Consider the following 26,829-nt stretch of genomic DNA (forward strand, 5'->3'; position numbering starts at 1 on the left):
ATGATCACCCATGCACAGAATGGAGCTAGAATGACAAAGCAATGTATTTATTAGGAATTGGCAGGCATCATGTATGTATTGGATGTGGATCATCAAATCGACAGTGTCTAGGTTGACCACTATAGGTCGACAGTCACTAGTTTGACAGGGTTGGAAGGTCGACAGGGTTTCTAGGTTGACATGCTTTTTTTGTGTCGTTTTCTGCGTACAGTGACCAGGAAGCCGAATTAGTGCACTGTGTCCCCTCGCTTCGGGCAAGGTGCCTCGCTCCGCTACCGCTTCGCTCGGCACAGATTACCATTCCAATCGTAGTCCACGTGGATCGTTAAGTATGAAAAAGTAAAAAAAAAAGAAAAAAATGTGATTGTGAAAGTAACAGTGTCGATCTTCAGGCCGGATCCCGTATGTATTAATGTACTTTGAAGGTGGAAAGCCCCGTTAAGATAAAGAAACCAGATTTCCCATACTATAATATTCGCTTCATCTAAGGACACAATTGTAATAAGGATCTATGTCTGGATCAGTAAGTAATCTGGCTGCTGTGTAAATTCCATATTCTTTCTTCATTTTTACATATGTTTCATTCATTTATCAATGTATCTGTCTGCCTCATAGCCAGTCTGGTGTTTGGCCCTTGTATGACTCGGAATTACATGACAACAATTTCAGTTTCATGTCCAGTAATTGAGTCTGATATCTTTAAAACATCAACTTTGCAGTGTAGTAAAACATGTACTGTATGTGTGTACTTGTATTAATATACATATTTATAAACACGTTTGCACACACACACACACACACACACACACACACACACACACACACACACACACACACACACACACATTTATTATTGCTATTTATAATCTAAATAATTGTTTAAACTATTGAATAATGTTAAATTTTTACTACGGCCCCTGCAGATAGGCAGAAAACAATACAAATCACTGTTACACGTTGTTACACACAATCTAAGCTGGACAACATATCTGTTTAATGAAACAATTGTCCTTTATTATATTTCAAGGGTTTTACAGCTATTCTTTTCAGATACATTCACACTGATAGCTTTATCTACAGCACCACCTAGTGGCTTACTGTATATAAATTTGATTACTTTATCCATACTGGGATTCCAACGATTGGCTTCAGGCAAGCACACAGAACACGTCCACATTGCGCTCTCTTGAGCAGGCTGTGAACAGTATCTTCCTATTCCATGCACACATTCAGAGCATTCAGCTGAAGGGATAAGCAACCAGCCAGACTAAACAGGGCGATTCATACACAGATTTCTCAGAACTCTGTGCTTAGTTGCTGAATGACAACAGTTCTAGAGATGCAGATAAATAAGAATTATCTCCAGGGTTGACAGAAGAAAAAACTTTCAGTGGACACTAACAGTCTGACCCCGGGAAAGGGGAAAAAAAAAGATGTCGGCATTAAGAAGGAAATTTGGTGAAGAATACCATGTTGTAACAACTACAGTGGGAGGTGGATTCTTTCCTTCTGTTAAAAGAAAAAGGCAGAGGTTTGTAGACAAGAATGGACGATGCAATGTTCAGCATGGGAACCTAGGAGGAGAGACTAGTAGATACTTGTCGGACCTCTTTACCACCTTGGTGGACCTGAAATGGAGATGGAACCTGTTAATATTTATTTTAACGTACACTGTGGCTTGGCTTGTGATGGCTTCAATGTGGTGGATTATTGCATACATCCGAGGTGACATAAATAGGGTTCACGATGATAATTACACTCCATGTGTTGCCAATGTCTACAACTTCCCATCTGCGTTCCTCTTCTTTATAGAGACAGAAGCTACTATTGGGTACGGTTTCAGGTACATCACTGAGAAATGCCCTGAAGGGATCATACTCTTTTTGTTTCAGTCCTTGCTGGGATCTATTGTGGATGCATTCCTCATAGGCTGTATGTTTATAAAGATGTCACAGCCAAAGAAGAGAGCAGAGACTCTGATGTTCAGCCACAATGCTGTCATTTCCCAGCGCGATGGAAAATTGTGTTTGATGTTCAGAGTAGGTAACTTAAGGAATAGCCATATGGTCTCTGCACAGATTCGATGCAAGCTTATAAAGGTAAGAACTCATTTATTGTAATGACAGAATTGGCACCAGCCTATACAACTAACTCCCTAGTTGCTGACTTTCTAAACATTATTAGTAGGTAATATGTTATTATTCACTATGCATTCTGTTATATCTGTGGGGTTCTTGCTTTACATTATGCATTTACAGTTATTAAAATAGGCAGCTAATTACGCAACAAGTACATCACATTGTAATATTTTAGTATAATATCTCATTCTGTGCTGTGTGCACAGTTTTATACTACAGCTTGTTGGAGAGATAATACAGATTTATAACATTTCATTATGTGTGGCTAATTCAGCACTAAAAATTATATGACATTGTTGTGTCATTTAATTCTGATGTGCAAGGTGTTTAGTGAAACAGTGTTATTTCATATGAGATAAGTGATGAGTCCTATCTGTATATATATATATATATATATACACACACATATATATATATATATACATATATACATATATATATATACATATATATATATATTTATGTATATATATATATATATATATATATACGGCAGGATGTATCATGTATTTCATATTCTATGCAAATCACCCTGCCCTTTGTCGCCGCTATGCTATGCAAATAATTAAGTTACGGGACAGCTTTTCTGGTAAGAGCGGTCTGTCACAATGTGAGCACTTCCGGGAGTCCTATTGTGCAAGCACAAGCCACAGGGGTGACGAAGCAGGATATTTAAGACCAATCTCCGTTAATTTTTGCAAAAAAGAGGGCCATAGTCTTCTAAAGGTGATAGCATTGTCTATCGAGCACAAGCTCTGAATAGTTTTGCTTTCCGGAGCTTGATATTGGGGATTGAGGCAGACCTCCAAAAGCGGTAGTTTTCACGCGTTTGACAGCATGTTAGCGTTTGGTACATCCTGCTTATGGTGTTCTGCATAAAGTGAGTTAAAATGGGGCAGATACACTAAGCCTTGGAGAGTAATAAAGTGGAGAAAGATAAACTACCAAACATTGAGCTCCTAATTTGCAACAAACTGTGCCGCAGAGGGCTGCCTCGATACTGCTCTCCTATAGGTCTCATCAGAGATGGTGACAAGTTTGCATACAGGAGGGAGGTTGCTTTAATCTGGAGTTAAATCCGGTTAAGACGGTCAAGTTGTTGGTGGACTTCCGGAGGAAGCCTCCTGCTTTTCCTCATGATAGCAGCTACAGTAGTAGCTGTGGTGGAGTACTTCAAGTTCCTGGGGATCTTAGGTGTTATTGATGTTATTGTGAGTAAGGCGCAGCTTCTTACAGCAATTTAGGAAGTCCGGTTTGCCGCAGGGATTGTTAATTCTTTTTTACACAGCAATAATCCAGTCTATTCTCTGTATGTTGATCATAGGGGGTAATTCCAAGTTGATCGCAGCAGGAATTTTGTTAGCAGTTGGGCAAAACCATGTGCACTGCAGGGGAGGCAGATTTAACATGTGCAGAGAGAGTTAAATTTGGGTGTGGTGCTTTCAATCTGCAATCTAATTTGCAGTGTAAAAATAAAGCAGCCAGTATTTACCCTGCACAAAAATAAAATAACCCACCCAAATCTAACTCTCTCTGCACATGTTATATCTGCCTCCCCTGCAGTGCACATGGTTTTGCCCAACTGCTAACAAAATTCCTGCTGCGATCAACTTGGAATTACCCCCATAGTGTGGTTTGGATCTGCTACAGAGCAGGACAAGACTTCAGTGGGTGTCCAGGAGACCCAAAAGAATTATTGGGGTTGACCTTCCCTCGATTGAGGAATTGTATTTGATTAGGGTTAGAAAACGGGTGGGTAATAATATTATAGGAGATCACCTGCATCCTGCCCATGATCTGTTTCAATTATTGCCACCTGGCAGACATTACAGATTGCAGCTGGTGTGAAGTGTGAACCACAAGACACAGGAATAGTTTCTTCCCTCAGGATATCACATTGCTAAATAATTGAGATAGGTAGGTTGATTGGGGTTATAGAGTCCACTAAATTTTAATTATGGATATATGTTTTTATGTCTGTGTTTTTTTTCTACTTTTCTATGTTTCTTTTGAGGAGATGTGGCATATCGGAACTGAACGGGGCAGATGTATTAACCTGGAGAAGGAATAAAGAAGTGATAAACCAGTGATAAACGCAAGGTGACAACACACCACCCAATCATTACGGATTTGAAATATGACAGTTAGGAGCTGATTGACTGGTGCGTTATCACTTTGCGCTTATCACTGGTTTATCACTTCTTTTTCCCTTCTCCAGGCTTAATACATCTGCCCAACAGTCTGTAACATGGCAGTTAGGAAGCTGATTGGCTGGTCATTTATCACTCTCTATCCGTCTGCACTTAGGGGGCCATTCCGAGTTGATCGCTAGCTGCTTTCGTTCGCTGCGCAGCGATCAGGCAAAAAAAACGGCACTTCTGCGCATGCGGTGCAATGCACATGCGCGTCGTACTATTACAACGAACGATGTAGTTTCACACAAGGTCTAGCGAAGCTTTTCAGTCGCACTGCTGGCCGCAGAGTGATTGAAAGGAAGAGGGCGTTTCTGGGTGTCAACTGACCGTTTTCAGAGAGTGTTTGGAAAAATGCAGGCGTGCCAGGAAAAATGCAGGCGTGGCTGGGTGAACGCAGGGCGTGTTTGTGACGTCAAAACAGGAACTGAACAGTCTGAAGTGATCACAAGCGCTGAGTAGGTCTGAAGCTACTCTGAAACTGCTCAACATTTTTTTGTAGCCGCTCTGCGATCCTTTCATTCGCACTTCTGCTAAGCTAAAATACACTCCCAGTGGGCGGTGGCATAGCGTTTGCACGGCTGCTGAAAACTGCTAGCGAGCGATCAACTCGGAATGACCACCCTAATCTCTTGGTACAGTTAAATACATTTGGGCCTGAATTCCTTGTATATTTGTGCATACCTGCCCAATAAAGCTGATTCTGATAGCTGTCATTTTTCAAACACAGTCTGTAACAAGGCAGTTAGGAACTGGCTGGTACTTTATCTACCTCCACTTTGTCACTCTCCAAGCCTTAGTACATCTCCATATCCCCAGGTAGTGCCCTTAACTTTAAGAACACTAACTGTGTAAATAGGGGAATGTTGTAGTTAACTAAACTGAGTGAGGGTTGTTCTAGAATAGTCCACATTTCTAGAAAATCAAAAAGGCTCCCCACTCTCCAAATTGACTCTTGCTAGTTATACTTACTTCTGTTACCTCTCTAATTATCTTCATATGTGGTTCCCTGGTAAACTGAAAATGAATGCAAGACTGGAGTATTTTCAAAGAGCCCACTCTAGAGCAATATTTGGGTCCAATATTTAGGTTCGAGATTGTGATGACTTCATAATTTAGAGGGGATGGCAGCAGCAGATGAAGAATCTGTAACAGTCGGAGATGATATGTGAGTCTGTGTATTGGTGATGATCCCAAACTTAACTAAACTATTAAAATTTGTAACTCAGGTAATGCTGATGATTAAAGTACTCACAAGGTGTAATCTATGGCATGGATTGTTATTACCTCCTAATAAACCCCTGTGTGAGGAATGAACACAAATATACAGTACATATTGCAGTGAAATAAACCCTGCCTGGAGTAGAACTTTATCTTTTCTTGGGGTGTAGTATGGCTGACCGGCGGTCTCCTGACCGCCGGTCAGCTTACCAACGCCGGGATCCCGGCAGCATACCGACGCCGGGATCCCGGCGGGGAGGGTCGAGTGCAGCAAGCCCCTTGCGGGCTCGCCACGCTGCGGGCTCGGTGGCGACCTGCGCTCGCCACGGGTTCTATTCCCACTCTATGGGTGTCGTGGACACCCACGAGTGGAAATAGTCCCTGTTGGTCGGCATGCCGACCATCGGGATACTGAGCCAGCGGGATGGTGGAGGAGGTCATGTGACTGTCGGTCAGCAGACCGCCGGTCACATGAATACCACCCCTTTTCTTGGGTAGAACATTGTAAAAAGTACAATAATATAATTCACTGCCTAATGGTTGACAATCATGCATTAACATTATAGTACATTGTTCATCTTGTTAGGAATGAACTGCATAGATTAACATAATGTGTAGTATTTTTGTTCAGATTCGGGTTTCAGCTCAGTTTAAAAAATCAATTAAAAAAACTTGATAATCCGAACCACTGGAAGATTCAAACTGAGACTCAGTTCAGATCAGATCTCCCTGGGGGATCCATATCAGGTTTTGATTCTGTTCGTATCCACAAAATTCAGGTGGATTTGGACTTCTGGAGAACCGAACTGCACACCTCTAATTGTGAGTAAGTACAATGTTTCATCTGCAACCGAACTGTATTATGGGTGAATTGGCCTATCTCCAATATATACCCTGTTTGGAAGCCTGAAGTTCTGTCCGATAAGAAAATAACCTAACAATGGGGTCATTCAGATCTGATCGCTGGGCTGCTAATTTTGCTGTCCTGCATTCAGATAGTCGCCGCCTACACGGGGAGTGTAAATTCGCCGTGCAACTGTGCGATCCTATGTGTACGCCGAGCTGCTAAAATCCACTTTGCGCAGTCTCTGCGCAGCCCAAGACTTACTCCTACAGTGCGATCACATCAGGCTGACCGGGGCCAGAGCTGACGTTAGACACCCTCCCTGAAAATGCTTGGGCATGCCTGCGTTTTTCCAAACATACCCAGTAAACGGTCAGTTGCCATCCACAAACAGCTTCTTCCTGTAAATCACCTTGCGAACGCCAGTGCAAATGGAATGTTCGCACCATCACATCGCTGGCCAGCGATGCCCTATGTTGTTGTCCGATGCGCATTGCGGTGTATACACAGGTGCATTTAGTACCTGATCGCCCGCTGTGCGAAAACGCACAGCAGCGATCAGATCTAAATGATCCCCAATGTTAGTTAAAAATACAAAAATATCTTAACTAATTAGTTACTCTCTAAATTGTTTTTTTGATACTTTTTTTCTGAAAAGACAAAAATAGATATGCTTTCTCTAAAGAATACACCTGGCAGTTTATTGTTTTTTAAATTGTACTCAAAATAGCACAAATTATTAAAAATGCTGTATAAAATATTGTGTGTAGGTGTTTGATGTAAAATCGAATTGTTAGCAGCATGCATAAAGAAATTGACTTTAATATCTCTTCTGCTTCAACAGAGAAGACACTTTCAGTGAGCGATGCCTTTCAGCCTAGCATGACACATTTTTATGCAATTGAAGAATTAAACTACATTTGAATAAAAATGATAGTATTCCCATTGGACTGAATGTCTTTGTATTGATTACAAAGTTTGGTATCAAAGTCAATGCTTTGCCAAACTGTTATATGTAAAACGTACGTAATATTTTGAAATACTTCTGGGCTTTTTCAATTCTTTAAGATGCTAAAGCTCTTGGGGGCTTCTCAGAAGGAAAATGTTGATTGCTGCTTAATACAGGGATGTTGAGAGAGGGATAATGTAGAGAGCAGTAGTGGGCGATGATGCTGCTGAGGAGGGGGTTAGATAGGATTGAGGATTGATGTGGAGCATAGAGAATTGACTAGTGAGGGGACACAGGAGTAAAATTAAAAGCAGCTTGAGGGTGGGATAAAGATGCATAATGATGTGGTTTGGAAGGGGTGTAATTTCTGGTAGAGGAGATGAACTTAGTGTAAGGAGTGTGGAGTTGGTATATGGTCTGCTAATTGTTATTGGATATGATCTAAAAAATGTTTTAAAGTGCTCATTTAGTGGAACTGTGCCAACATTCAATCCTTTAAAAGATCAGAAACATGATCATCAAGATATCATGATCTAGGCAAAAAAAAAACACACTCATTAGGCAGACAAATGATTTGGGGACCGGGTTCAGTATGACTGAGCGGCGAACAGGATGCTGGCAGTCACAATACCGACAGCAGCATCCCGACAGGGGGGAGGTAAGTTTATTCCCCCTCTCCCCTACCTAAACCTAACCCTCCCTTCCTGCAGCCTAACCCTAATCTCCTCCATTAGTGCCTAGCCCTAACCTCTCACTGGTGGTGCCTAAACCTAACCCCCTTTTCCTGCAGCCTAACCTTAACCTCCCCGTTAGTGCCTAACCCTAACCTCCCCCCCTCACCAGTGTTTTTTAATCCTAACCCCCTCTTCACCACAGCCTAACCCCAGTGGTCAGGATCCCAGCGCCGGTATGCTGGGTGCCGGGATCCCGAGCATTGGTAAAATGTAGTAGACCCGATAAAATAACATCACTATACATAAATAATATCACCATTTTATGTACCATACTTATCATCACATTTTATTGCCCCAAGGCAGTGGCAGACATTAAAAGTGGTGCCAGATGGAATTGTCCTTGGGTCCTACCACCCACCCTATGTTGGATATAAAAAAGGACATGCACAGTTTAAGAAACTAAGCACTTCAGCTATAGGGACTGCCACTTTTGTTGCTGAAGTCCTTGGTTTGTTTGGGCAAAACAAGCTTCCAATGGACTTAAGGCTGCTAAGCTAAAAGCTCTGCAGTGGCAATATGCCATTTTCATTACCATCTTCATCCTTACCCTGATCAGTGTGTACATCATCCTCACAGAATATCAATTTATCCCCCCTGGAATTCACCATTACACACATTTCTGTACTCGGTAATGGACTTCCTCATGGAATTTGTAGTTAATTTTGATGACCGTCATCTTTTTCACATTTTAAAGAAGTAGCCTTCTATGCCAATCACTGACAAGGTTCCCAGCTGTGCTTAAAACTCTTTCTAAGTACACAATGGAAGATGGGCAGCTTAAGTAATGCAGAATATTTAGATGGAGTTATAGCAGAGATGTCACTAATTTGGGGCAATTCTGTTAGCCCTGACCAGATCTCAAAATGTTGTGTTGACTCCTCTGTAGTACCACTGGGTCTTTTAAGAAAGCTGAGGGTTTTTTTTTGGGCCACAGCTGCAGTGATAGTATTGGGTTGCTGCTCCTGCTCTTCCCTAAACTAATCATTATCCATTTTTTAACTCACTGCTCAGCTCACACAGCGTGGAGTCGGAGCACTTTTATATGTATGTGAAGTGAACAAAGTGCACTGGGATAAAGCGTACTGGGGTGCTGTGCACAGTACAGTGCACACAAATTTTAAACCACATTTTTTTATAATTTTTTTTAACTCGTAGCTTGGCTCACACTGATTGGAGTCAGAACACTTTTAGATATACGTGAAGTGAGCAATAGTACAAACAGTACAAACCGTACAAACAAATGATACAATAATTTTTTTTCAATATTTTAACTTGCAGCTTGCCTCTCACTGCAAGTCAGACCATTTTATATGTACATGAACAAACGCACTGGGGTACAATGCACACAGGGTGTACAAACGTAAAAAAAAAAAAAAAAAAATTTTATAGCATGTATATATATTACTTTTTTTGCAACGGACTATGTGGAGTCATACTGCTTATATGGGAACGCAGTGGGTGGGGTATGGTCTGTGGAGTCAGTGCAGCACCACTTGGTGACAGAATTAGACTAAGGGGATTGGACACAGCTTGTGGATGGACATAGCACAACCACTTGTACATGGACACAGCACAGTCACTTAATGGACATAGCACAGCCACTTGTAGATAGATACAGCACAGCCACTGAATGGACACAGCACAGACACTTGTAGATGGGCACAGCACAGCCACTTGTAGATAGACACAGCACAGCCACTTGTAGATAGACACAGCACAGCCACCTAATGGACACCGCACAGCCACTTGTAGATGGACAAAGCAGAGTACAGTACATGCAGCACACAGCAGCGTGACTGGAGTGAAATGGTGCTAAGTCACTGTCGCAGGGTCCTTATATAGAATTCAAAACTAGAGATGAGCGCCTGAAATTTTTCGGGTTTTGTGTTTTGGTTTTGGGTTCGGTTCCGCGGCCGTGTTTTGGGTTCGAACGCGTTTTGGCAAAACCTCACCGAATTATTTTTGTCGGATTCGGGTGTGTTTTGGATTCGGGTGTTTTTTTCAAAAAACCCTAAAAAACAGCTTAAATCATAGAATTTGGGGGTAATTTTGATCCCAAAGTATTATTAACCTCAAAAAACATAATTTACACTCATTTTCAGCCTATTCTGAACACATCACACCTCACAATATTATTTTTAGTCCTAAAATTTGCACCGAGGTCGCTGTGTGAGTAAGATAAGCGACCCTAGTGGCCGACACAAACACCGGGCCCATCTAGGAGTGGCACTGCAGTGTCACGCAGGATGTCCCTTCCAAAAAACCCTCCCCAATCAGCACATGATGCAAAGAAAAAGAAAAGAAAAAAGAGGTGCAAGATGGAATTATCCTTGGGCCCTCCCACCCACCCTTATGTTGTATAAACAAAACAGGACATGCACACTTTAACCAACCCATCATTTCAGTGACAGGGTCTGCCACACGACTGTGACTGATATGACGGGTTGGTTTGGACCCCCCCCAAAAAAGAAGCAATTAATCTCTCCTTGCACAAACTGGCTCTACAGAGGCAAGATGTCCACCTCATCTTCACCCTCCGATATATCACCGTGTACATCCCCCTCCTCACAGATTATCAATTCGTCCCCACTGGAATCCACCATCTCAGCTCCCTGTGTACTTTGTGGAGGCAATTGCTGCTGGTCAATGTCTCCGCGGAGGAATTGATTATAATTCATTTTAATGAACATCATCTTCTCCACATTTTCTGGATGTAACCTCGTACGCCGATTGCTGACAAGGTGAGCGGCGGCACTAAACACTCTTTCGGAGTACACACTTGTGGGAGGGCAACTTAGGTAGAATAAAGCCAGTTTGTGCAAGGGCCTCCAAATTGCCTCTTTTTCCTGCCAGTATAAGTACGGACTGTGTGACGTGCCTACTTGGATGCGGTCACTCATATAATCCTCCACCATTCTATCAATGTTGAGAGAATCATATGCAGTGACAGTAGACGACATGTCCGTAATCGTTGTCAGGTCCTTCAGTCCGGACCAGATGTCAGCATCAGCAGTCGCTCCAGACTGCCCTGCATCACCGCCAGCGGGTGGGCTCGGAATTCTGAGCCTTTTCCTCGCACCCCCAGTTGCGGGAGAATGTGAAGGAGGAGATGTTGACAGGTCGCGTTCCGCTTGACTTGACAATTTTGTCACCAGCAGGTCTTTCAACCCCAGCAGACCTGTGTCTGCCGGAAAGAGAGATCCAAGGTAGGCTTTAAATCTAGGATCGAGCACGGTGGCCAAAATGTAGTGCTCTGATTTCAACAGATTGACCACCCGTGAATCCTTGTTAAGCGAATTAAGGGCTGCATCCACAAGTCCCACATGCCTAGCGGAATCACTCCGTGTTAGCTCCTTCTTCAATGCCTCCAGCTTCTTCTGCAAAAGCCTGATGAGGGGAATGACCTGACTCAGGCTGGCAGTGTCTGAACTGACTTCACGTGTGGCAAGTTCAAAGGGCATCAGAACCTTGCACAACGTTGAAATCATTCTCCACTGCACTTGAGACAGGTGCATTCCATCTCCTATATCGTGCTCAATTGTATAGGCTTGAATGGCCTTTTGCTGCTCCTCCAACCTCTGAAGCATATAGAGGGTTGAATTCCACCTCGTTACCACTTCTTGCTTCAGATGATGGCAGGGCAGGTTCAGTAGTTTTTGGTGGTGCTCCAGTCTTCTGTACGTGGTGCCTGTACGCCGAAAGTGTCCCGCAATTTTTCTGGCCACCGACAGCATCTCTTGCACGCCCCTGTCGTTTTTTAAAAAATTCTGCACCACCAAATTCAAGGTATGTGCAAAACATGGGACGTGCTGGAATTTGCCCATATTTAATGCACACACAATATTGCTGGCGTTGTCCGATGCCACAAATCCACAGGAGAGTCCAATTGGGGTAAGCCATTCCGCGATGATCTTCCTCAGTTGCCGTAAGAGGTTTTCAGCTGTGTGCGTATTCTGGAAAGCGGTGATACAAAGCGTAGCCTGCCTAGGAAAGAGTTGGCGTTTGCGAGATGCTGCTACTGGTGCCGCCGCTGCTGTTCTTGCGGCGGGAGTCCATACATCTACCCAGTGGGCTGTCACAGTCATATAGTCCTGACCCTGCCCTGCTCCACTTGTCCACATGTCCGTGGTTAAGTGGACATTGGGTACAACTGCATTTTTTAGGACACTGGTGAGTCTTTTTCTGACGTCCGTGTACATTCTCGGTATCGCCTGCCTAGAGAAGTGGAACCTAGATGGTATTTGGTAACGGGGGCACACTGCCTCAATAAATTGTCTAGTTCCCTGTGAACTAACGGCGGATACCGGACGCACGTCTAACACCAACATAGTTGTCAAGGACTCAGTTATCCGCTTTGCAGTAGGATGACTGCTGTGATATTTCATCTTCCTCGCAAAGGACTGTTGAACAGTCAATTGCTTACTGGAAGTAGTACAAGTGGGCTTACGACTTCCCCTCTGGGATGACCATCGACTCCCAGCGGCAACAACAGCAGCGCCAGCAGCAGTAGGCGTTACACGCAAGGATGCATCGGAGGAATCCCAGGCAGGAAAGGACTCGTCAGACTTGCCAGTGACATGGCCTGCAGGACTATTGGCATTCCTGGGGAAGGAGGAAATTGACACTGAGGGAGTTGGTGGGGTGGTTTGCGTGAGCTTGGTTACAAGAGGAAGGGATTTACTGGTCAGTGGACTGCTTCCGCTGTCACCCAAAGTTTTTGAACTTGTCACTGACTTATTATGAATGCGCTGCAGGTGACGTATAAGGGAGGATGTTCCGAGGTGGTTAACGTCCTTACCCCTACTTATTACAGCTTGACAAAGGGAACACACGGCTTGACACCTGTTGTCCACATTTCTGGTGAAATACCTCCACACCGAAGAGCTGATTTTTTTGGTATTTTCACCTGGCATGTCAACGGCCATATTCCTCCCACGGACAACAGGTGTCTCCCCGGGTGCCTGACTTAAACAAACCACCTCACCATCAGAATCCTCCTGGTCAATTTCCTCCCCAGCGCCAGCAACACCCATATCCTCCTCATCCTGGTGTACTTCAACACTGACATCTTCAATCTGACTATCAGGAACTGGACTGCGGGTGCTCCTTCCAGCACTTGCAGGGGGCATGCAAATAGTGGAAGGCGCATGCTCTTCACGTCCAGTGTTGGGAAGGTCAGGCATCGCAAACGACACAATTGGACTCTCCTTGTGGATTTGGGATTTCAAAGAACGCACAGTTCTTTGCGGTGCTTTTGCCAGCTTGAGTCTTTTCAGTTTTCTAGCGAGAGGCTGAGTGCTTCCATCCTCATGTGAAGCTGAACCACTAGCCATGAACATAGGCCAGGGCCTCAGCCGTTCCTTGCCACTCCGTGTGGTAAATGGCATATTGGCAAGTTTACGCTTCTCCTCCGACAATTTTATTTTAGGTTTTGGAGTCCTTTTTTTTCTGATATTTGGTGTTTTGGATTTGACATGCTCTGTACTATGACATTGGGCATCGGCCTTGGCAGACGACGTTGCTGGCATTTCATCGTCTCGGCCATGACTAGTGGCAGCAGCTTCAGCACGAGGTGGAAGTGGATCTTGATCTTTCCCTAATTTTGGAACCTCAACTTTTTTGTTCTCCATATTTTATAGGCAGAACTAAAAGGCACCTCAGGTAAACAATGGAGATGGATGGATTGGATACTAGTATACAATTATGGACGGACTGCCACGGTTAGGTGGTATAAAAAAACCACGGTTAGGTGGTATATATTATAATAATAATACAATTATGGATGGACGGACTGCCTGCCGACTGCCGACACAGAGGTAGCCACAGCCGTGAACTACCGCACTGTACACTGGTTGATAAAGAGATAGTAGTATACTCGTAACAACTAGTATGACACTATGACGACGGTATAAAGAATGAAAAAAAAACCACGGTTAGGTGGTATATATTATAATAATAATACAATTATGGATGGACGGACTGCCTGCCGACTGCCGACACAGAGGTAGCCACAGCCGTGAACTACCGCACTGTACACTGGTTGATAAAGAGATAGTAGTATACTCGTAACAACTAGTATGACACTATGACGACGGTATAAAGAATGAAAAAAAAACCACGGTTAGGTGGTATATATTATAATAATAATACAATTATGGATGGACGGACTGCCTGCCGACTGCCGACACAGAGGTAGCCACAGCCGTGAACTACCGCACTGTACACTGGTTGATAAAGAGATAGTAGTATACTCGTAACAACTAGTATGACACTATGACGACGGTATAAAGAATGAAAAAAAAACCACGGTTAGGTGGTATATATTATAATAATAATACAATTATGGATGGACGGACTGCCTGCCGACTGCCGACACAGAGGTAGCCACAGCCGTGAACTACCGCACTGTACACTGGTTGATAAAGAGATAGTAGTATACTCGTAACAACTAGTATGACACTATGACGACGGTATAAAGAATGAAAAAAAAACCACGGTTAGGTGGTATATATTATAATAATAATACAATTATGGATGGACGGACTGCCTGCCGACTGCCGACACAGAGGTAGCCACAGCCGTGAACTACCGCACTGTACACTGGTTGATAAAGAGATAGTAGTATACTCGTAACAACTAGTATGACACTATGACGACGGTATAAAGAATGCAAAAAAAACCACAGTTAGGTGGTATATATTATAATAATAATACAATTATGGATGGACGGACTGCCTGCCGACTGCCGACACAGAGGTAGCCACAGCCGTGAACTACCGCACTGTACACTGGTTGATAAAGAGATAGTAGTATACTCGTAACAACTAGTATGACACTATGACGACGGTATAAAGAATGAAAAAAAAACCACGGTTAGGTGGTATATATTATAATAATAATACAATTATGGATGGACGGACTGCCTGCCGACTGCCGACACAGAGGTAGCCACAGCCGTGAACTACCGCACTGTACACTGGTTGATAAAGAGATAGTAGTATACTCGTAACAACTAGTATGACACTATGACGACGGTATAAAGAATGAAAAAAAAACCACGGTTAGGTGGTATATATTATAATAATAATACAATTATGGATGGACGGACTGCCTGCCGACTGCCGACACAGAGGTAGCCACAGCCGTGAACTACCGCACTGTACACTGGTTGATAAAGAGATAGTAGTATACTCGTAACAACTAGTATGACACTATGACGACGGTATAAAGAATGCAAAAAAAACCACAGTTAGGTGGTATATATTATAATAATAATACAATTATGGATGGACGGACTGCCTGCCGACTGCCGACACAGAGGTAGCCACAGCCGTGAACTACCGCACTGTACACTGGTTGATAAAGAGATAGTAGTATACTCGTAACAACTAGTATGACACTATGACGGTATAAAGAATGAAAAAAAAACCACGGTTAGGTGGTATATATTATAATAATAATACAATTATGGATGGACGGACTGCCTGCCGACTGCCGACACAGAGGTAGCCACAGCCGTGAACTACCGCACTGTACACTGGTTGATAAAGAGATAGTAGTATACTCGTAACAATTAGGATGACACTATGACGGTATAAAGAATGAAAAAAAAACCACGGTTAGGTGGTAGGTATATAATAATAAATAATACAATTCTGGTCGGACGGACTGCCTGCCGTGTGCCGACACAGAGGTAGCCACAGCCGTGAACTACCGCACTGTACACTGGTTGATAAAGAGATAGTAGTATACTCGTAACAATTAGGATGACACTATGACGGTATAAAGAATGAAAAAAAAACCACGGTTAGGTGGTAGGTATATAATAATAAATAATACAATTCTGGTCGGACGGACTGCCTGCCGTGTGCCGACACAGAGGTAGCCACAGCCGTGAACTACCGCACTGTACACTGGTTGATAAAGAGATAGTAGTATACTCGTAACAATTAGGATGACACTATGACGGTATAAAGAATGAAAAAAAAACCACGGTTAGGTGGTAGGTATATAATAATAAATAATACAATTCTGGTCGGACGGACTGCCTGCCGTGTGCCGACACAGAGGTAGCCACAGCCGTGAACTACCGCACTGTACACTGGTTGATAAAGAGATAGTAGTATACTCGTAACAATTAGGATGACACTATGACGGTATAAAGAATGAAAAAAAAACCACGGTTAGGTGGTAGGTATATAATAATAAATAATACAATTCTGGTCGGACGGACTGCCTGCCGTGTGCCGACACAGAGGTAGCCACAGCCGTGAACTACCGCACTGTACACTGGTTGATAAAGAGATAGTAGTATACTCGTAACAATTAGGATGACACTATGACGGTATAAAGAATGAAAAAAAAACCACGGTTAGGTGGTAGGTATATAATAATAAATAATACAATTCTGGTCAGACGGACTGCCTGCCGTGTGCCGACACAGAGGTAGCCACAGCCGTGAACTACCGCACTGTACTGTGTCTGCTGCTAATATAGACTGGTTGATATTTAAAGAGATATTAGTAGTATACAACAATACTATACTGGTGGTCAGGCACTGGTCACCACTCCTGCAGCAAAAGTGTGCACTGTTAATTAATATAATTGTACTCCTGGCTCCTGCTAACAACCTGCAGTGCTCCCCAGTCTCCCCCACAATTAATTATAAGCTTTTAATTTATACATTGATGACTGTGCAGCACACTGGGCTGAGCTGAGTGCACACAGACTGAGTCACACTGTGTGACTGACTGTGCTGTGTATCGTTTTTTTTTTCAGGCAGAGAACGGATATAGCAGAGAGAAGTGAACGGATATATTATATTAAATAAAAGTTAACTAGCAACTGCACTGGTCACTGACTGTGGTAAACTAACTCTGTCTGCGACTCTGCACAATCTCTCTCTATCTAATCTATCTATCTCTATTCTAATGGAGAGGACGCCAGACACGTCCTCTCCCTATCAATCTCAATGCACGAGTGAAAATGGCGGCGACGCGCGGCTCCTTATATAGAATCCGAGTCTCGCGATAGAATCCGAGCCTCGCGAGAATCCGACAGCGTCATGATGACGTTCGGGCGCGCTCGGGTTAACCGAGCAAGGCGGGAAGATCCGAGTCGCTCGGACCCGTGGAAAAAAAAGTGAAGTTCGTGCGGGTTCGGATTCAAAGAAACCGAACCCGCTCATCTCTATTCAAAACCCACGAGAATTTGATGCCAGGAGGATGACGTTTTGCCTCGCTTTGGAATCCGAGCATGGCAGGAAAACCTAAGCCATGGCATGGATTTACTGGATCCGGAAGTTCGGAGGGGCTTGGATTCCAGGTAATCTGAACTGCTCATTGCTAGTTATGTTACACTATGGGGCACCTTTTTTTCCTTTCATTTCATTGTACCATGTGGGACCAGGGAAGCTTGCTGCTATCAAGAATTGTGATTTGTTTGTGGGCTTTGTACTTACCTATTCACATGTCTCTGGACTTTTATCACTTTCATCATGGAATAAAATGAAAGTAATTTGGAGTATGATATTAGCCTAGTGCAACTAATACAAACTTTGCAAGAAATGTTTTCACTCTGCCCAACTCGTTCTATTAGGTGGTGCAGACTTTTGCCGCTCTATATCATCCTTTGGGTGCATAGCACTTATAAAGCAGATTTCATGATACGATTTTGGGAAGAATAGAAAAAAAAATGCATGTTAAAAGTAAGATATCACATCACAGAATATTACGACTCTGTTGGACGTGTTCTAGACCGAAAACTATTTTGGTCCTGCAAGCTCACATAATTTCCTGTCCATGTAAATTATTTATGTCTCATTATTTAAGTATGATGAACAGATAGTTGTCCCACAAAAGTCTGATGTGTTAAACATAGACATTAGCATCCAACTTATTTAGTTTCATCTTTGAGATATAGCAATATAGAAAGAGCCTATAAAGAGACTAGGGGCCCTATTCAGTTTGGATTGCAGATTCTGCTAAAAAGCGGAATCTGCAACTGTTTCTATCGCATGCTGGGGGCCGCCAAGCGCAGGGCAAGGGCATTGCAGCAATTGTAGACGACCACCTGCCTTTGAAGTCTTGCGTCACGCAGGCATTCCGAAAGCGGTCCGGCCATACCTGCGTTGGCCAGACTACGCCCCCGCAACGGGAAATGTTTCCCTCCCCCCGCGACGGCCACCGCTGTCAATAATGGTGTGATTGCATCCCTTTAGGGATGTGATCACACTGTGAATGCGAACGCATGCACTGTGCGGCCGCATCGCGCGTGCAGAAATTGCTCGAATGCAATTTTCAGTACACTGTGATCCAAGCTGATTAATAGTAGTAATTGCAAAATAAATTATTGACACACAATGTACTTTAATGAGCAATATTTAACAGTATATAAAAATTGTTATAAAAAACTAGTTATATAAAACTAGCAAATATGAAAAAAAAAGGAAAGGAGGTGATGCAGCACATGCAGTGTGTTATTACAACTAACACATTTGGAAGAAATCAACACATTTTAATGCTACCCTTGATTAAGAATGTAATATGTTCTCTGTCACGTTTGCTTTTAACAATCATAGTGCACGTTGCATTAGTTGCCCAGATTGTGTGCAATCTGGGAAAAAAAAAGAAATAAAAGCACAGCATTATGTAAGATTGTGTGTATGCCGAAGTAGAGACAAATCCCTATAGAGTGTTTTTTATATAATATACAACAAGCAGTATTTTTATACCACTTTTAATCCAGCACTGCAGACCTAGGAGCAGGGTCTTTCCAATTGTTTCCTGGTCAGATCAGCTGGAGTTCGAAATGTGTGTATCTGTCAGTCTATTTTCATGTTCACTCAGCTATTCATTTCATGTCCCTAGTTCAGTCCACCACTGCAGAGACTGTCTGTTCTCAATGTAAGAAGCGCTGAAAGCCTCCCATTGCAGAAGAGGATTGCAGATTCAGTAATATAGCATTCTAATTTATTGTGCGTTTCTGTAAGGTGAAATAAAATCATTAACCCTACAATAGAAAGGGTTGCATGGCAAATAATAATATTGGTATCTGTGTATACATATATATTTGTGTGTGTACATATATGGATTTGTCGTCAAACTGTCTATACCAGAATGTTGACATGGTTAAATGGTGGCATTCCGTATGTAGACTTGGACATTATGTTGACAGTCTAAATGTGGAAATCTGCAATGTCGACACTGACATAATGTCGATATTGTGAATGTTGACAGATACAATGTCGACCGCTCATGTTAGTGTTGGATTTAGGCTGAAATTATGGTTAGGGCTTAAATGCTTAAAAAATGCTGTTATTATGAGGCGCTCCGCCGGCTCAGCGCTCGTACTGGTCGTGGGGGGGTTGTGGACCGCTCCTGGCATGTGCAATATGTAATTTTGAGTGGGCTTGTCCCAGTGGGCATCCTGATCCGCTCTCCTCCTCTTTATCTCCCAGACACTCCTGCCTGACTTTGCCGGTTATAGGGGCTAATTCAGACCTGTTTGCTCGCTAGAGGTATTTTGCAGTCCTGCGTTTGCATAGTCGCCGCCCATAGGGGAGTGTATTTTCGCTTTGTAAGTGTGCGAACGCATGTGTAGCAGAGATGTACAAACAGATTTTGTGCAGTCTTTGAGTAGCCCAGGACTTACTCAGCCACTGCGATCACATTAGCCTGTCCGAGACCGGAATGGATGTCGGGAACCTTCCCTGCAAATGTATGGACACGCCTGCATTTTTACAAACACTCCCAGAAAACGGTCAGTTGCCACCCACAAATGGCTTCGTCCAGTCAATCGCCTTGCGAACGCCCGTGCGAACAGATCCCTTGCACAAACCCATTGCTGAGCGGCGATCCGCTTTGTACCCGTGCGACGCGCCTGCTCATTGAGGTGCATATGCATGCACAGGTTAGACCTAATTGCCCGCTGTATGAAAACGCAGCCTAGCGATTAGGTCTGAATTAGGCCCATAGTCCTCAGTTACCGGAGCCCTTGTTGCTCTGTTGAGTACTGTGAATCTTCTTGGCTTCCTTGTATGCTGGAGTCCAGGCTCTTGATTATTTTTCATACTCCAGTCCTCAGAGTGCCATCCTGGGGTAGATGGGCACCTCCAAACACACAGCAGCCAGAAAAACAGCACACCAGTCCAGGGTTTTCATGCATTCTAGCCGTGGCTAGTTTTATTGTGCAGTATAAAAACAAAACATAAAAATAAATTCTAGTCCATCTGGGCACTAACTAAACATAATAGATTGTCTCAGAGTGGTAGAACCTAATGCCCCTACCACAAACACATACATATACACAGTACTTACAGTCAGTAAATCACAATGTCTCATAATAGGCCTGCTGCCTGCTTCTCCAGGTAGTGAGACCCTGAGCCAAGCCCTGGCACAGCTTATATCAGCCTCTTACAGGTGCAGGCACTACTTAGCCTGCTTTCAGGTTGAAGGCCTAAAAACCCAAAATGGCTTTATGGGTGGGCCCTCCCTTTTCTCACACACCCATACCCCCTCTAATCAAGTCTGTTTAGCAGAAACAGACATTACCTGGGGATTTAATTCACATAGGACAAAAACCTAGAACAAACACACAGTATCTCCCGTTTATCACTTTGCCATTGCTTTTATCACTATATGTATTTGTATGTAATCATGATTGAGAAAGGACTGAGGATGCCCTGTAAATTCAACATCTATTGATATGTTACAGTATATTGGAGTGTCAGTACTGATCACTTTACATGGAGAATGGTGCCCTACTTTACAGTCACTGTGCATCGTTTCACAGCATCAGCGGCAGGATCACTGATTTTCATGACAGCTCAAATTTAATACAACATAGTAATAAAGGCTGTGACAGATCAGTAAATGTTTCATTGCTTATGTAGCCCATATATACCTCTAATACTTTATTTTTATTTGATCATTTTTTGTGAGCTCTGTTTTTAGCAATACATAGTTATGTCACTTATCATTGGTCAGTTATAGCTGCATCCTTCACAACAAAGTTTACAAACATAAAAAGCATCATAAAAACACATACAAATACTAATATATACTATACAAATATAGGAACACGTCAGGGAAAGCAAGACATGGATATTGATAGAGACTCACATATAGTAAAATGATATACAGTAACTACAAATTAGTTGGATAACAATTATGAATTAGGATATTATCGGGATGCCTGCGGTCAAAACACAGACAGTGGCATACCAGGATGCATAACCCCTGACACCTGCTAGGTAAGTATGGTAACCCTTCCCCCTGATTCCACTAACTCTCCCTACTCACAGCCTAACACTAACCCTCCCTCCCCACAGCCTAACCCTCCCCCCTTACCCTAATCTTCCCTTATTAGTGCCTAACCCTTCCTCTCTGCAGCCTTACCCTAACACCACCCCCCCCCACACACACACACACGTGTAGCCTAACCCTAACCTTCCCAATGGCAAGCGAGTGTCCCGAATTGGACACATCAAAAGTTGTGAGATATGCAATGTTCAATAAAAATAATTCACACACCAGTCATTCAGTCAATTTCTCACCTTGTCTCAGGGATCACAACAGTGACAGGCAAAACCATGGAGCACACAGAAAACACAGAACGTAAATACATACATATTAGATTTAAAACAGTAGTAAAAATAATGCATTAGATGTAATCATAATAAGTAACAGATTGGCATGCATGACAATGTACTAGATTAATAACAGATTAATAACAGCAATGCACTGTAGAAAATACACCATAGTCCAGTATACGGTAACATATGTATAATGTATAAATCAAGTGCACAGTCTAGAACCTGATCCTTAGAACAGGAGGTGGGCCCCCAGGCAGTGGGGCCTACCAGTGGTTTCCCCTGTACCCCTGTGGGCCAGTACAAGCCTGGCTGTAAGTATGTTAGGTATGTCTCTAAATGTATCATTTTTCTATTTGTTTCCAGTGTGCTTAATGGTTTTACCCTTCACTATTGCCAAATGAGCCCGGAGTAGAGTAATGGCTTATATAAAAGTTATATAAATTGAGTGTGTTTCCTTGATAAAGTCTAATCACACAATGAAATGTCAGGTTTGAGATTGGAAATAAAATGTGTACATTACCCCTAAAAAAATGTATTTAAAAATAGCATATTTCCTCAGATATGCAGAGCTGTACACCTCTTGAGATGCATACAGTATGCTCTGGCATTCACAGTATATGCATCTGGTTTGTTAGAAGTCATCACCATCAGTGTCATAGGGCTGCCGAGAGCTGAGCGGGACCCATGTACTGGGAGTGTGTGGCCAAATCCAGGAGGTGTGGCCATGGTCCCTCAAAAAAAAGATCTGTGTGCAGCGTCGCTAAGTGGCATAGTAGTACAGCAGCTGATCCGGCACCCTCCAACAAGGGCTCTGGTAATCATTGCCTTGCCCTTCAGTCGCATGAGTTAATGCATCCGAATTGTGTACTACAGTGCACTGTGTTCTTTTAGTTGCATGTTCTATTTTTCTGAGTAGTGAAATCTCAGGCAAGATATACAGAAATGGTTCAATTCTGCATCAGCCCCACTTTGTTTCAACTTTAACATATCTAGGGCCTGTAGCTTTAAAGCAACCGCAAACCCTTACCCCACGGCCACAGTGCTTGATGGTTGGTATTTGTTTTTTGTGGTTAAAACCTGTGTTTGGCTTTTATCCAACACCATAGCACAGTACATTAAGACCAATCAACTTTTCTTTGAACCCATCTATTTGAAACAGACTTTTGCTATCAGTGCTAACATTAATATTTCAAATCATTTAATCTTGCAGCCCCGTTGTCAAGGCACCCCAATTCTCTGCGAATCCCTACACTAGTATATATGCCCAGCACACCATTACATTGCAGATAAATGTACTCACATCCCACATTCAGAGGGCAACATCTATACACTTGACTGGCTTGTGAGCGACACCCGACTAGGCCTTTTATAGCTGTGATTGAAAGTAGCCATGATATAGCAGTAGGCAAAATTTTGAAACAAAACAGAAATAAATGGATGGCCGATTTAAAAAATAGTCCCCAAACAGCACATGATGCAAAGAAAAAAAGAGGTGCACCAAGGTCGCTGGATGGCTAAGCTAAGCGACCCAAGTGGCCGACACAAACACCTGGCCCATTTAGGAGTGGCACTGCAGTGTCAGACAGGATGGCAGATTTAAAAAATAGTCCCCAAACAGCACATGATGCAAAGAAAAAAAGAGGTGTACCAAGGTCGCTGGATTGCTAAGCTAAGCGACCCAAGTGGCCGACACAAACACCTGGCCCATCTAGAAGTGGCACTGCAGTGTCAGACAGGATGGCAGATTTAAAAAATAGTCCCCAAACAGCACATGATGCAAAGAAAAAAAGAGGTGCACCAAGGTCGCTGGATGGCTAAGCTAAGCGACCCAAGTGGCCGACACAAACACCTGGCCCATCTAGGAGTGGTTAAAAATAAAGGAAGTAAAAGAATGTGCTCAAGATGGAAGGTGGAAAAAATTAAAAAAATGTGTCTGCAATGAATCCCACTATCTCAAGGTAAGAGGAACGGCAATGGGGACTGCATGTGCCCCCACTTAAGCCAACCTCTACCTGGGGTGGTGGGAGAGGGAATTTGTATTCCACGAGTCAATGGAGAAATACACAGAGAACATCCTACTATACTGCAGATATATTGACGATATCTTCTTCTTGTGGGAAGGCAACTCTCGAGAGCTCAAACAATTTATCTCGCTCCTCAATATCAATGAGTTGAATCTCAGACTTACCTGTGAGATGAGCCAGGAGCAGATTAATTTCCTAGACCTCACCATAAGACTGGATGAAGAAGGGAATCTCTCTACAGACAATTTCAGGAAAAAGACTGCTACAAACAGCATATTGCATGCTAAAAGCTTGCACTTTCCCCCCACTATTCATGCTATCCCCAAAGGTGAACTCCTGCGAATTAAGAGAAACTGCTCGGAAGACGAAGCTTTTGAGAACAGGAAATGGGAACTAAGTAGGAGATTTAAAGAGAGGGGATATAGTGGGAGAACCATCAAACGTGCAATCAGAAAGACAGAACAATATCCTAGGGAGTCACTTTTGAAACCTAAACTGAGGTCCCAGAATGATGAACCCATTAGATTTATTGGTACTTTTAACGCTCAATGGCGCAATGTAGATTCCATCCTACAGAAGCATTGGCAAGTCCTGAAAACAGATAGTGACCTAAATAAAATCTTGCCAGCTAGAGTCAAATGTAGCTGGCGGCGATCACCTAATGTACAGGACAAATTAGTCCATAGTCATATGTCAAGGATCAACCCGAAGACCATGTCTCAGGGATCAATGTGCTGTGGCCGCTGCAAGGCCTGCAAGTACATGGTCCCTAAGAAACAATATACAGATAAATTTAACAAGAAATGGATTATATCAAGTTTGATCACATGTACGACAGTTGGTACAGTCTATTATTTGGAGTGCCCCTGCAAGAAAGCATACATTGGTAAGACAATTAGACCGCTAAAAACCAGATTATTAGAACATGTTGGCAATATTCGCAATGTGGACAGGGATCGTAGTAACTTTAGAATCATCTCACCTGTGGCGAGACATTTTCAACGGTACCATGATAGTGACCCCAGCGGACTTAGAGCATATGGGATGAGACATATCAGAATGGGAATACGTGGTAGAGACCTAGATTCAGAGCTTTTGAAAGCTGAAACTAAGTTGATATTCCTGATGAACACCTTACATCCCCATGGTCTCAATGAAACCAATAGCTACAGTCCCTTTTTATAAATCTACGTATATGTGGTTCAATAGCATTTTCTGCTCCCTTGCTATGTCAGAGACTTACATCCCTTGCTCCACTCTCATTGTCTCTGTACCAGTCGGACTGGGACACAAATTTAGTACATGAGGTCCACCCACTGTTTACATCTGGACAATGGTAGGAGGAGGTTTTATTCATAATTATGGTGTCGCTAGAAGGTCTAATAACATATATTGATAGACTTACATCCCTTGCTCCATTCTCTTTGTCTCTGTAACAATCGGATTGGGACCCCAATATAGCATATGAGGTCCACCCACGGTCTACATCTGGACAATGGGAGGAGAAAGCTCTATTCATAATTATGGTGTCGCTAGAAGGCCCAATAACACACATTGATAGAACTAATTAGTTCCCAGGCCCCAGCAGGTTGATAGTGTCCATAAAATCAAGAATAGCCTATATACAGGCATCATATATTTATAAGTCTGAGTAACATATAAAGGGCCATGTCATGTACATCTAAGTATTAACTAGAGGCCCTATTTGACCAAGATTGTGATATTCATAGCAATTAATGTGACAACTGCCTCCCACAATGTTCCCTCTTCTCTCGTCACACTTCACGTTACGTTTCAGCACTATCTTATAACCAAGATGGCATAGACCATCATCACACCTTTTTAATTCACCACATTTTTAAGTTTCATTGGTATAACCCAGTAAGTTAGGGTTCCGATGGCAGAGGCCATCCTTCTCTTCACACATTCACTGGCATTTCTTCTTTTTTCTTTCTTTAATTCACCACACGATGCACATTTTTCTTTTTTTAATTTTCACTTCAGTTATTTTCACATCATATTTTTCACCATCTTATACATTTTTCTTTATTTCAACGTCTTATTAACAAAGATGTAATTAAATGGCGACAGGCACTTCTAAATAGGAGTCATAATGGCACGTACATTTGAATAGGATTTTTATTTCAATTTTCTATTATGAAGAGAAATATAAGATATCACTATGACAATAGTTCGTGGTTTAATCCGAGCTTGAATAAATACAAGCAGAAAATATGGAACACAGTTCTCACATATGAGTTGTTTGTACATATATTAAATTTATTTATTTAATTTAATTCACCGTTTATGTGAATGTCACATGGGATCTTTAAAATATATATGAGAGGCGATCAGCAATCTGAATGTCACTCCAATCTTCTTACAGACCTGTATGCAGAATTGTTACTTTTAAATTTACTTCATCATTACCATCATACTTTGAAGAGTCATTATTCAATCTGACTTGGGTTTAATTATGGCGACAATTGATTAACAACACAGAGCGAGCATAGGTATAGAAAGGGTGCCCCAACCAGTGGTTTTATACTTATAGAGACTATCATGTCACAATATAATAAGTACTACTTTTTCCACCCATTTAGGGATTACGAGTGGATCGATGTGCTACTATAGGAACCATGTTAACGAGTGGGTCATTGTTTTATTATAGGAACAATAATGCCAGCCTTACCCACAAGCATTTCCCACGTAAACGTTACCTGGGACTAATAGAATATACATGAGGGGTAATTGGTAACCTGAACCAGCTGAGGCGGCCAGATGACTGCAGGACCATACGAGTGGGCTAACGCGTTACTATGGGAACAATGACGTCAGCCCTATCCACAAGTATTCCCTATGCAAACGTCATCTGGGATCACTCGAATTTACATGAGGGACGATAAGTAATCTGAACCAGCTGAGGCGGTCAGCTGACCATAGGATCACACATCATTGGATCAATCATAGGATAAATTCCTTGTCAGGAGAGGCATTCGGGTTAAGCCTCGAAAAAGCTTGTTGCGAAATGCGCGCATCGGCATAGTGATCTGCTCCGATGCTCTTGTGCTGACTGTAGCTTGCTTTATGTGTCTGCTGGGATATTCAAGTACTGCACGGCGAACATGGTAGT

The 26,829-nt window shown here is 42.7% G+C and overlaps 1 protein-coding gene across 1 annotated transcript in view; it reads left to right on the top strand.

Moving 5' to 3' along the window:
* The first annotated feature begins 1,156 nt into the window (after window positions 1-1,156).
* The window catches only part of LOC135055726 (G protein-activated inward rectifier potassium channel 1-like), a 63,842-nt gene continuing 38,169 nt past the window's right edge, over window positions 1,157-26,829 (top strand). The window contains exon 1 of the mRNA XM_063960111.1: window positions 1,157-2,099. Within this exon, the coding sequence (XP_063816181.1) occupies window positions 1,434-2,099 (666 nt within the window). The 5' untranslated portion in view covers window positions 1,157-1,433. The remainder of the gene's footprint in view (window positions 2,100-26,829) is intronic.

This window comes from Pseudophryne corroboree, chromosome 3 (assembly GCF_028390025.1).
Source record: "Pseudophryne corroboree isolate aPseCor3 chromosome 3, aPseCor3.hap2, whole genome shotgun sequence".
NCBI classification, from domain to species: Eukaryota; Metazoa; Chordata; class Amphibia; order Anura; family Myobatrachidae; genus Pseudophryne; species Pseudophryne corroboree.